The sequence below is a fragment of the Apodemus sylvaticus genome, chromosome 7 (genome assembly GCF_947179515.1).
Source record: "Apodemus sylvaticus chromosome 7, mApoSyl1.1, whole genome shotgun sequence".
NCBI lineage: Eukaryota > Metazoa > Chordata > Mammalia > Rodentia > Muridae > Apodemus > Apodemus sylvaticus.
In genome coordinates this window covers 27,039,400-27,052,402 of record NC_067478.1, presented here as the reverse complement: position 1 = coordinate 27,052,402, position 13,003 = coordinate 27,039,400, and the positions used below count along the sequence as shown (strand labels likewise).

Sequence of the window (13,003 nt, the reverse complement as noted above, 5' to 3'; positions counted from 1 at the left end):
CTCTCAGACGCAAACGGCAAACTTCTTGGAAGCAGGAGGATGGCAAACTGTTCCCTTCCCCCATTCCTTCTCTCCATCTGGCCTCCAGACTCCCCACCTCATCCCCCAAGCCCCCCCCAAGCCCCCTACCCCCCCCCCCGGCAGGCAGTGCTGACTAGGCTCAACAGGCCCTAATCCTAGCCATCAGCCAGAAAGTGTACCATAAGAGGAATGTACCCCATAGGCTCATATATTTGAAGGTTTGGTCATTAGGGTGTGGCATAACTGGCCCTAATCCTAGCCATCAGCCAGAAAATGTACCATAAGCGTAAGCGGTAGTGGAGAGGGAGTCAAGGGGCTTCCCGGGGGCTACCAGGCCTGGCCCTACGTCCTCAGCCTGAGGTCTATGCATCTGTCCAGCAGCCACTAATAAATAAGAAGAAAGTGGAAAACACTTAAACCTTGAGCGAAAGGGGGAGGTCCTTAGTCAGTACACCTCCTGCACCCTCTGGTCACTGGTTTGGGGGTACAGGAAAGGCTCCGCGGAGACTGCTACAGAGGAAATGTGCCGTGAATGGTCACTTCCATCTTCAGGCAAATGCTAGCTAATGAGACCCTGGCCCAGCCCCCAGAGTTATGAGCTTCTTTGAAGCAAAATCTGCATCTGATGATTCTGTTCTGACACTTGTTGATTCTATTCCAGGTCCCACAGGACGGAAGAAATGGCCCAGAGTCGGAGCCAGCAGAACTTCCCAGCACAGTCTTGTGGCTGTCCTCGGGCCACGTCAGTTATTCCTGCCACCGCAGTAATGAATGAATGGGTCAGCAGGGATGCTGCAGCCAAGTGTCGGAGGTCAGCTCAATATCTGGGAATCTCTGACTTGCACAGACACAGCCAGTGTCCTTCCTCCAGAGTGTCAAGCCAGTGGCGGCTACAGTGTCAGCTCGTGTCCCCATCTCAAGGCCCTGACCCAGAGCAGAAGACAAAATCTACTGATCCCTAGTTGTTATGGTTTGTATCCAAAATGTCCCCACGTGCTCACATTATGAGTACTTGTCCCCTGGCTGGTGGCTTGCTCCCTGGCTGGTGGCTTGTCCCCTGGCTGGTGGCTTGTCCCCTGGCTGGAGGCTTTTTCCCCGGCTGGTGGGAGGCTATGGGACTTTCAAATGGTAGGATCTTACTGGAGGAAGCAGAGCTCCGGGGCAGTCCTTTGAGATCACAGTCAACCCTGGTTTCTATCTAACTCTCTGCTTCCTAATCTGCCACCGTGTGAACACAGATCCCACAGCGTCTCCCACTGCCGTCCTTTCCCCTTTAAAGTTGTAGTGGCTATTCCTGGTTGTCAACTTGACTATATTTGGAATGAATTACAGTCTAGAATTGGAAGGCTCACCTATGATCCTAATTTGGAGGCTCAGAGATATAAGTTTCTGACCTGGATCTTGGCATGGAGACCTTGAAGCATAGTGGCTAAGATAAGGAGATCTCTGAGTTCAAGATCATTTGGGATTAAAGGCATAGATGCACACACCATTAATCTGGGCCACACCCTCTGTGGGAGACCTACAGCCTTTAATCTGGGCTACACCCTCTGCTGGAGATATATAAGGACATTGGAAGAAGGAAGATTCTCTCTCACTCTTCCTTGCCTGCTTGCTTCCTGGGACTGAGAAACTGCTAAATCCTTGGACTTCCATCCACAGCTGCTGCTGATCATTGTTGGGGAGTTGGACTATAGACTGTAAATCACTGACAAATTCTCTAACTATATAAAGAGTAGCCATACATTCTGTGACTCTAGAGAACCCAAACTAATACAAAAGTGAACCCAAATCTCCCCGAAACCAAGAGCTAAAATGAAACCTACCCCGTCGTTGTCATCGTCGGTTGTTTCTGTTTGGCACGGTGAGCACAGGGACGCAGAGGTCACTCACACCCTGGCCCTCCTCCACCTGCTGGAGCCTTAGCCTCCTTCCTGTGTGAGCTCCTCACAGGAGCCTCAGGCTGACTTTGATGGAGCACTGCAGAGGCAGACGCCCATTGCATCCATGACAACACTCCCTCTCCTCCTTCCTGGAGGGAAGCCCCACACCTGGGGACAGCAATGTGTTGGCTAGTGTTTTGTCAACTTGACACAAGTGAGAGTCATCTGAGAAGAGGGAGCCTCAACTGAGGGAATGCCTCCTTGAGACTGGCCTGCAGGTAAGCCTGTGGGGCATTTCTTGGTTAATGGCAGGAGAGGGCCCTGCCCATTGTGGATAGTGCCACTCGGCTGAGGGGCCTGGGGTATATAAGAAACAGGCTGAGCAAATCGTGAGGAGAAAGCCAGGCTTCTGCCTGAGTTCCTGCTCCAGAATCCTGCCCTACTTCCCTTCAGACAGGACTACAACTGTAAGCTAAAATAAACCCTTTCCTGCCCAAGCTGCTTTGGTCAGGGTGATTTATCACAGCAACAGAAACCCTAACTAAAACAGGCTGCTTCATGCTATACCAACACTATGGTCCAGTTGGGTCGCCATGCTAGTCCACCATGCCCTGTTCTTGCCTGCTAACTAACCCAAGGAAGGGACCTGACTATGAAGGCTAAGAAAGTCCCTTTCTAGAAAAGACAGGCTGCCCCCAAAGGAGGACAATTTCGGGGGTGGGGGTTGGGTGGTTTTCAGAGCTCTCCTTCCCAGCATTCCTTCAGTATGTGACATCTCTCTGCTTCTCTTCCTCTGTGCAGACACCTGGAAGACTAAAGTTCCATGCTGGAAACTACAGGTATCCATCCCAGGGACTGTAGACATCATCAGGATAAAGTGTCACTTCACCTTTGTCTCTGGGTTCAGCTGCCCTTCAAGTTACTCTAATGCAGTGGCTCCCAACCCTCCTCTACAGTTTAATACAGGAACCTTTCATACAGTTCCTCATGTGTGGTGACCCCAACCACAGATGTTTTCATTACTACTTCATTTTTAATAATTTTGCTATTATTGTTATTATTATTAAAATAAATTTGTTACTAATCATAATCATAACATAAACATCTGATATGCAGGATATCTGATATTGACCTGAGGACTGGTCCTTTGACACACTTCCCCACAGAGGTCACGACCCCCGAACCACTGCTCTAGTGAAATTCCCAGCAAAGTTTCCATTGAGGTCAAGCTCTGGCCTGCCATCTGCAGCTTACCTTCCTAGCTCCGGGGCCTGCTCTGCCCTCACTGGGACCTCAACCTGGGCTGGTCACCTCCTCAGGGACCACATTCTGAGTGGTGTTCCACTTAAGTCTGTCTAGTTCTGACTACTGAGAGTTGGCCTGGGCAAGGGTTCAGCAAGCAGGGCGTGGGACCCAGGCCTGTTCCGGGCAGGTGTCTCTACCTTTCTAACCTCCATCTGTAAAGCAAAGTGGACCACACCTTAGGGTGGGCGTGGTGGATGACCTGAGGTCACCTGTGCATAGAAGATACTAAAGGATCAGGACAAGGCATTTCCACCTCTGTCCTCCAAAAGGTTTATTCCTGTTCCCTATACATTCTTTTAAAACATTATTTTTATTTATATATAAGCATATGTCCCTGCGTGAGTAAGTGCACTCCCCAGGCATGCAGTGCCCACGGAGGCCAGAAGGCGTTGGATCCCCAGGAACTGGGACCTCCAGGTGGTTGTGAGCCACACAGGTGGATGTGGGCGAACCTGGGTCCTCTGCAAGAACAGAGAGTGCTCTTCATCAGACAGCTCTCTCTCCAGACACACCCACCCCCTGCCTTATAATTGCCCTGCCCTATCATTTTTTAAAAGGCGTTCCTTTCAGTGTATGACCAGGAGGGGACACTGAGTGCTGCTGTCCACACCCCCAGAAGCGCAGTGAGTCCGTCCCCCCCTCCCCCACCGCAGCAACAGCAACAGCAGTAGCAGCAGCAGCAGCAGCAGCAGCAGCAGCAGCAGCAGCAGCATTCCTAACTCTTGCAGACTTTCAGTTCACCTGAGTCAGCATCTTTTCTGAGCACAGGGTACTGCCTCCATCCCTCCTCCAGGTTCTGTCCATCATCTGAAGGACTCTGGAGTTCTCCTCTCTTTCATCCATCTGCCAAGGAATAACAGTGATTTCCTCTAACAGCCAGTTCCCACAATTCCCTCAGCTCTCCTCAGACCATGAAATTATCTTAAATGCCCACCACCCTGTCTCCATTCTATGCTGGATCAAAAAAAAAAAAAAAAAAAAAAAAAGTCTGCTGTAATTGCCCATGAAAACCAGAACCACAAGGAAAAGCCTGCAGTTCTATTATCTGCCTTTGGTCATTTGTGTTAATGGCTGGGCCGGGCCTTGTTTTATAGGAGAGGTGGGGAAGGGCAAAACCACACCTGAAGGCTCAGTTGCCTGGTTTTATACAGAGAAGACTGATCAAACAGTTGAACCTCAAGTCTCTTTGTGAACTTACTGAGCCGCAATGTACTGCCTTTCATGTTTCCCCAGTTTAAGGTTTCCTCACCACAAGTCACCTGATATAGCCAGTCAGTAAGGACATCCACCTAGCTGGCCGCCTGCCTGAGCCAGGGTATCATGGCAGAGCATGGCTGGAAGGGCTGGGGACTCAGTAGGTCCTATCAGGCTGGAAGCTGGGTGTCTATTTACATCCCAAATGCTCCCCCCTCAAGGTTTCCCCCCTCCCCTTTGCCTCTGAGAAAGCAGCCCCCCATCCCCCTACCCTGGTACATCAAATCTCCACAGGATTAGGCACATCCTCTCCACTGAGGCCAGACATGGCAGCCCTCTAGTACATATATGTGCTAGGTGGGGGTCTCAGACCAGCCCCTATATGCTCCTTGGTTGGTGGTTCAGTATACATGAAACACGAATGAACTTCACGTTTAGGTTTGGGTCCAATCCTCAAGACATTCATTGCATTATGTCTATGCAAATATTCCTCAGCCCCAAAAGATAAACACTGTTCCTAAGCATTTCAATTAAGGATGGTAAGAATTGTATGTAGTTTAAGAATTGTGCTTTTAAGTTTTGTGTGTGTGTGTGTGTGTGTGTGTACTCATGCCAAGGTATATATGTAGAAGTGAAATGGTAACCTGTGAGGGTTGGTTGTCTCCTAACACCATGTGGGTTCTGAGAATCAAGCTCAGATTGTCTGGGTGGCACCTTTATCTCCTGAGCCACTCTGCCAGCCCGCATTCCTTGCCCTCTCTAAAGGCTTCCATCTCTAAACTTTGCCCATGGAAACACACAAAGGTTTTCCAAACACACCAGTTCACACACACTGGATGTATTTCATACCTTCTTTTTAAAAACAGTACACAAGACAAAGAGCAGAGGACAGCGCTGTCCCCTACTGGGCACAGGCTCCAGACTGTTCTGCAGCCGAGGGGCTTTCGCTCAGCTTCCTTGATCCAAACATACGCTTGGCACAGTCCTGGATGCCACGCACAACAGGCCCTGGGGGCCTCCATGGAACTGATGCTGCATAAACAATAGCTAACTAGAAGGGCACACAAGGCCCAGGAAGTCTAAGCAACCAAGGGCAACGTCACTGCCTCCTTCTTGGCCCCCCTGTGCAGAGGCAGCTTAATTCACAGGGTTCCACGCTGTCATTCTCTTTCCCAGTAGACAGGGGATCTCTACAAGGCAGGGACAGAGTATGGCGTCTGGAGACTCTAAGAAGAATGCTGGTTCTACTCATAGAAAGGAACCAACAGAACCACACCGTACACACACACCACCCATTCATGCTGCCCTCTGGAAGGTTACCTCTCTCCTCGGCTGCTGCACAGCTCCTGTCTACGCAGCTGCCCCTCTCCACCGTCTCCCTAGGATCTCGACTTTCCCTCCTTTCTTTCCCAGGGAAAGACACTGCTGCAGCGGAGACTGTGTGGGATGGGATGAGAGTTTCCGGTGCCAGGGCCAATGGCTTTTCAAACAAGAGCTGAAAGTTTATTTGTGTGAAACTGGTAAATAATTTTTAAAACCTGAAACATTGGCGGGGCCAAACCAAACAAGTTCACAGTGTCTGCATGGTCCAAGTCCTTCCCAGCCCAGACAGCACAGTGGTGAGCAGGGCCACAACGGTGGCTGCAGACCTGGTCTCTCCCAGGCCTTCTACCAAGGTCCACTTTGGGCAGGGCACTGCACCCAGCCAGCCCCAGATGCCTCCAGCCGCCCAGTGCACCGTGCTGACGCCCCAGCCCACCCCCTCCTTCCTGAGCTCCGTCCACTCTGTGTCTTGTCCCGAGGCCTCTTTGTCTCCTCACCTACGGTCTGGACATTCCACTTCCCTAGGCTGTGTCTCTGCAGTGGAATACTGCAGGACACCTCTGAATAAACACACAGATGACTACTCAAGCCAGACTCCCTGCTCTGCCTCCTTACCCACCAGAGTAAAGCCCACGCACGCCACGCCCCTTCAGGCTTTGCTTCTGCCTTCCCAGGCCAAGGCCTACATCTGGGCCACCCCCCAGTCTTTGCTGATTTCCATCTCCCAGTGTCACCTCCCACCAGTTCACACTACATAAACCACACCCAAGTGTTGCCTCTGGACTCTGCTCGACTAGAGTCAGATTCTGTAGGCAGAGCCTTGTTTAGGAATGTGCATCTTAAACAAGACCCGAGGCCACAGGTGATCTATGCATTCAGATGTCCACATTCTAGAAAACAGCCCGCTATGCACCATCCAACACGCCAGCTGCACGGTGGTATCTCGGCAGCTGGGGTTCCCTCTTGCTCTGCCTCTGCCCAGCCTCCATCTGCCAGGGACACTCTTCTCCAGCGCCCTCCCAACAACTCCCACTCTCCTTCAAGCAAGATGTCCCCTGCCCTACTCTCCCTAAAGAATGGCCTCAAATGTCCACTGACTCTCTAGACAGGACAGGATTCTTGCCCTCTCTCCGGCCACACAGGAATGCTCTTAACGCACGTCAGGATTACTTATGTGACAGACATTGCACCACATGTTACAGAATCCTTTACCAACCCCATCAGTCATAGGGCCCCTCTTTTCTGAGAGGAAACTGAGGCAAGGAGAAGGCAAACCGCTTCTCTAAATCTGGTTAGCAGCAGGACAAGGATTTGCTCTGTCCCCTCTACCGTTCCCCATACCTTGCCTGCCCAGCCCTACACTGCTCCTGATGCACCCCCACTGCGCAGTGAGCTAGCTGCCTGTGGCTCCAGGGGGTCTGAACTCCCAGCCCTGCAACAGCTCAAGAATGTTAGCTAAAGAACAAGCGCACCTATGCTGCACTGCAACAATAGGGAAAGATAGAAATTAATAAACTTTAGAGTGTAAAGACACAAAGTGTGATTGGGCCTGATGACTTAGGGAGGGACCTTCAGGGTGTGCCGACTCCTGTGGGGAGAATACACCACCCAAGCCACCTTGACGCAGCTCTGAGTCCCCTGAAGCCCCACAGCATGCCCAGGGCAAAACTGTCTCTGTGTCTATTCAGGTTACACAGAACAGGCCAACGCCTCTTACAGAGAAGAGAAGACACTGTGGGCGCCGCAGATGCCTAAGACAGCACTGGCTTTCACTACAGTAGGCAGAGGATGCCTCCCAGGACTGAGTGCAGTAAGCACTTAACTGTCAGCCAAAGACTCTGATTGAAAGGGTTAGGGTGAGGGTTAATCAGAGTTAGGGTTAGGGTTAAGTCTTTCGCCAAACAGCTGAAGTAACATAAGCCCTCACCCCCTTCTGGGATGCCAGGACTCTGGCTAGCTTACAGACTTATGGTCCGTATGCTCTCTGTGGGCCAAGGGTTTTCCCAAAAGCTGTCACCCTTGAAAGACAATAATAATAATTAGCTCCGTTTTACAGAAGAAACAGCAGCTGCCATGAGTATTTCCCAAAAGTCTAGTTCTCATACCAGTTTTGCAAAGAAGCAGTAGATAACGAAGAGATTTCCACGAACCAAGGCTTTTCCAGAAGTGTCTACTCTCACCCCAGTCTTGCAAAATTATGATGATTAAACTGTCTTACAGAGGAAGATGCAGAGGACCCAGTTGCTCGATGAGGAAACTAACATTCAAATCAAGGCCACAACCTCAGAGCCCGTGTGTGCCTGTCACACGGCCATTTGGGGGAATGCCAGTGAGAACATGGAGAAACAGGCACAAAATACACAGCGAAGGAAGGCAGCCGAGGAAGAACGGGCGATTATAAATGCGCAGAAAAAGCGGAATCGAATGATTCAGAGGTCTTCATACCCTAAGTATCTTTCACTGTCGTAACAAAGAATCCTTGAATTTGGGAAGTTATTTTCTCACTGTACACATTAAGGAACTGAAAATATTTTTTTTAAAGCAAAAAAAAAAAAAAAAAGGAACGAAAGAGAAAGGAAGGAAGAAGGAAAAAAACAAAACAAAACTCAAGCAATTTCAGTAAGGACCTTCAGCATATGGAGGCCACTAGCATCGTGGAAGACAGACACATGCTGAGATGCTGCAGACAGCACGTTACGCTCCGTGGGCTCCTTCCGCACTGCCTCTGCCTCCCCAGCACCGAGCACAGCACATAATAGTGCATGCGGCCTGCCTCCCGCTCTCTGCCCACAGGGAGACGAGCCTGTTTTAACAACCCCATTTCTAGTCCTAGCCTGCATCAAAACATTTCCACTTCCAAACATCAACAAGAAAATTTACCAACAAGATATACTAAGATATGCAATAGTTCTGAAGAACGAAACCAAACTTTTTACATAAAAAGCACACACAAAAAGCTATAGTTGATACCCTCAACTAAATTGTTTCAAAGAATAATATCGGTAACATGGTATTCAAAAAAAAATTGCCAGAAGGAGCGATAAAGAAAAGGCCTGTTTATTTCAGGGTAAGAACAAAAGCACGAGCCCATCTGTGTTTTGTGAATCCATGAAGCTTCTTACACGATAATAATAAGCAAGCAATAAAGCAACCAAATAAATAAATAAAGCAAATAAGTGCCATTTCTACACAAACAGGCAGGTGCCAAAGTCGCAGTTTACCTAGAAGGAGAAACGCAGCACGGACGTCCATTTCCTAACCTTGCGGAACTGCAAGGTTCTCCAGAGTAAAGAGCTCACGTCCAGCCCAGGTCAATTTATTCTGCAAAATTTTCCTTAAAAAAAAGTGTGGCTGAAAAGCGGCCCTCTCAACACAGACGAACATTCAGAAGCGTCGCACAAGCAAGACACACAGGGCCATTCAGTGCCACACAGGCCGGCTCATGCGAGACGTCTGGGGAACACAAGTCAGCCACATTCGCCTCCCGCAACCCGCCCGGGGCTCAGGCTAAAACTCAGGCTGGCGGCAGGTCCCACCTCCTCCACCAAACGATGGAAAATTTCCAACGAGAAACTACAAACAATGAAACCACTGAAAGCCAAAAGCCACTTTTTGGAAGGATTCTTATTTTTGCAGGTCATTAACCATCTGGAGTATTTTTGCACATCTATGGTCACCTTCTCTTGACCACCTCCAATATTGGAAAGATGAAATGCGTATTTTTAAGCTTCTTCATGGTTAAAATAGCTTGTTACGTGCACAGAGTTGAGCCTAACCATATACTACCCTGGAGGTAAGTCAGGCAAGCCTGCTCAAAGCATCCTTTCTTCAAACCACCCACTCCTGAGGCCAGCTCTCCACACATTCTTGTGCACACACCACATCCCACTGACTGAGCCACCTGCTCCTCTTTCTGCCCCTCCAAGTGAAACAGAAATGGCACCTCCCCACACAGCTCCTGGGGGCGACAAACCCTTGTCTCCCACCCACCAGGGGTGAGGTGGTAAAACAGAGAAGCCGGGCGACAGCAAACACATAGTTCTCAGTATTTTATCAGCACCTCCTCAGTTTCCAGTACACGGAAACCAAAGGAAAGGAAGGTGCTTTCAGAGTGGACATACACTCATTCATTCATTCATTCACTCATTCACTCAGAGATGTTCACTCTGTATTGGGCGTGTGGGGTCAAGAGATACACGGGGCAACGGTACAGGGAGGCTTCACGACCAGTAACAGGGAGCTGGCTCAGGAAATCCTCATGTTCACCTCGGAAGCATCAACCCTTGGGAGCAGTGGAAGGTTTCTAGAGGAGGCGAGGCAAGGGCTGAAAGGATGGGAAGAAGACAGGGGAATTCTGGCTGGGGCAGGGCGGGAGGGGTGAGCACGGGGCCAGGCTGGTTCTTTGGAGCAGGCCAAACAGAGGATGGGACAGTGGGCCACCACTCGAGGGCTGCGATCAATGAGATACCAGAGCAGGATTTGAGCTCCAGGATGGCCCCTTTCATGGCAAGTGTGGGCAGCACAGATTTGGGGTACAGTGTGAGCATAAGGAGCCAGTGAAAACTGGGGGATGTGAGGCCCACAGACAAGCTTCCCCAGAGAGTCCTTACTGTGCTACCTGGGACGTCCCATGGGCAGCTTCTGCCACCAAGGGGCCAGGATTCATACAGGCAACCCAATTTCCCCACTCTCTCCTGCCCTCCTCCTGCCCCTTCAGTGACTGAACATAAAATGGCCACCCAGTCCTCAGGGAACCAAATGCCTCTGCTCAGCATGAGAAATCAAGAATTTCTGTACCTCGCAATGAATGGCAAAGAAAACTGTGGAAATAAGCAGCTTAGAAATGGATGTAAGAGTTCAAAGAACGGATCCCAAGGCTGGTGTGAGTGTGGTGGCGCACTCTCAGAAGGCTGAAGAAGGAGGAGGGTCATTAACCCTGGGCCTAGTCTGGGCTACAGAGTGAGACCTGGATTCAAAGAAAGAAAAGATGCCAGTTTAGGACTCCTGCTTGCAACCATTCGCCATGGGCACCAATAATGAAAAGGCTCCAGGGTTTCCTCACTGCCCACACTGCCCACATTCCCAGGTCCTCAGTTTACCAGCGAAGCCACCTACCCTCCTGTGACCCTCCAGTCCCCCCTCCCCCCACATACTCACAGAACTGCAGGCTGAGGCTCAGGAAAGCCAACAGCCCAGCCAGGGCCAGCAGCAGCAGGAAGCGGTTACGGTAAAGCATTCTTGGGCTCTACGGTCTCTTCATGACTTCAGCTCCAAGCGGGAACCCGTCCTGTGGAGAAAACAAATGCAAGGAACACGCGTTCAAGGAGAAAGTCAAGGTGTCCCCTGGAAGTGACCCAGTTAGTCCATCCCCTGCAGGGAGGCTTGCTTGCCAGCGGGAGAACAAGCACTTGCTCTCTAAGTCTTTGCCCTGAGGTAAGCCCAAGTGAGAACACTTCCGTGAACAGGGTTTGCTAGCCCTTCCCTCCTCTGCTGCCATCCACAGGTGAAGAGACTGTTTACAGACATGACATTCCGGAGAGAAGTGCAGAGGATGCTCACTGAGCACGGAAACGTCACAGACGACAAACGCTGCACGTGGACCAGCTCACCCCACTGTAACCTTGAAGTCTTCAACTTTCTGATGAACTGCTTGCCAACATGACCTTGACCATGCATCATAATCTGGAAATCAGTCATTGCAATATGTCCCGTAATACTGCTTTCAGGGATGCTGGGTGTGCCCCTACACCGACCGGCCTCACGGGCTACTCAGAGGAGTCACCCACTCCAGACCACTGAGAGTCTCGGCTGCAGCCTGGGGACGTCCTGCAGCTCCCCCTCCCCCATTCTAATTTCTTCCAACTATATTAGAACTATGTAACAGAACTTGTACTTTTTCAATACTGAGTATTATCCTTAATTGTCCATCCATGAAAAAAGGGGGGGGGCTGTAATTTTATTCTACCAGCCTTACATGTGAGGTTCTGTTTATTATTTGTGTTTGGAGGCGGTGCATGTGGCACAGTGCACTTGCGCAGGTCAGAGGACAACCGTGTGATGTCAGTTCTCTTTCCATTTTGACAGGAGTCCTGGAAATTGAACTCGGGCCACCAGGGGCAGATTAGGCTTATTTCCTGTTTCTTACCGGGGGTGGGGGGGGGGTGGGGGGGGTGGGGAGGGGGGGGGAGGTGGGGGGGTGGGGGGTGGGGGGGTGTTAGGTAGAACCTGGAATCTGTATTTTCCTTTTTTTTATGAATGAATTTTTTTATTCAATATATTTTTTATTTACATTTCAAATGATTTCCCCTTTTCTAGCCCCCCACTCCCCGAAAGTCCCATAAGCCCCCTTTTCTCCCCCTGTCCTCCCACCCACCCCTTCCCACTTCCCCGTTCTGGTTTTGCCCTATACTTCTTCACTGAGTGTATTTTCCTTTGAAAACATCCTTAAGATTCTAACAACAGGATTGTAAGAGCTATTACAAACCAGAGTCTTTGCGCACTTCAAATACAATCTCCCACAGAGACCGGATAGACAGAACCAGACAAAAGCTCGTCTACTAGTGTGAGGATGACATGACTGAGTGTTCCAGGGGCCACGGATCTGCTCCCTGGGGTGAGACACGCGCATGTGGGCAGACTCGGTAAGCTTCTTTATGAAAAAGTAGATCTGTTGGGACTGAGCCAGAGCCCTGCCCCTCCATCCCTGCCCTCATCCCACAGACCACACCATCCCTTTAGGAAGGGACCTATCAGAATTTTCTTTGCCAAGGGAACATCTTTTGCTACAAGACAAATTAAAATACACCGACCCCTCAGAGAAGACCACCAGCGCCCCTCATCTGTAGGAAGCACCTCGGTGGCCCCTTGCCAGGCTGCAGCCGCATTCTTCCAAGAACCAGAGACTTCTAACGGCTCACAACCATCCCTCTCCGGAGGTTTCGTCTACTACGATTGCCGTCCTGTTCACACTCTGCTAGGTTGGTGAGTGTGTTTCTAATGTACAGACAGGAAACTGAAGCTTGTGAATGAGAGATTATTAATAGGTGGTGCAGGGTGTGAGCTGATGTTTCTGCAGCTCTAGGGTTCTTTCTTATGGTACAGTGTCTCCTTCAACATCTCCACACTGATTCTAGTCAAAGCCTGTTGACAGCACAGGCCAAGTTCACTCTCAGGGTCAGAACTTCTGTGCCTTCCTTGTGTGGTCGCGGGTCTCAGAGCCCCTTGGCCCTCAGTCTTTCCTGATTGGGTTGAGTCTATTCATGACCTAATACAATGAT

The 13,003-nt window shown here is 50.2% G+C and overlaps 1 protein-coding gene across 5 annotated transcripts in view; it reads right to left on the bottom strand.

Moving 5' to 3' along the window:
- The window catches only part of Pxylp1 (2-phosphoxylose phosphatase 1), a 67,098-nt gene that overhangs the window by 23,313 nt on the left and 30,782 nt on the right, over nucleotides 1–13,003 (bottom strand). Inside the window, exons 1-3 of one of the 5 annotated variants that reach the window (XM_052187599.1) lie at nucleotides 7,832–8,195; nucleotides 3,951–4,052; nucleotides 1,848–2,072 (exon numbers count right to left, since the gene is read on the bottom strand). Coding sequence is in view for 2 of the 5 variants with exons in the window: in XM_052187596.1 (XP_052043556.1) it covers nucleotides 10,884–10,962 (79 nt within the window). In the remaining 3 variants the exon portion in view is untranslated. Of the gene's footprint in view, nucleotides 1–1,847; nucleotides 2,073–3,950; nucleotides 4,053–7,831; nucleotides 8,196–8,947; nucleotides 10,693–10,883; nucleotides 11,014–13,003 lie in introns of those variants that run through there. The other 4 variants (XM_052187597.1, XM_052187598.1, XM_052187596.1 and 1 more) reach the window with 4 other exon arrangements.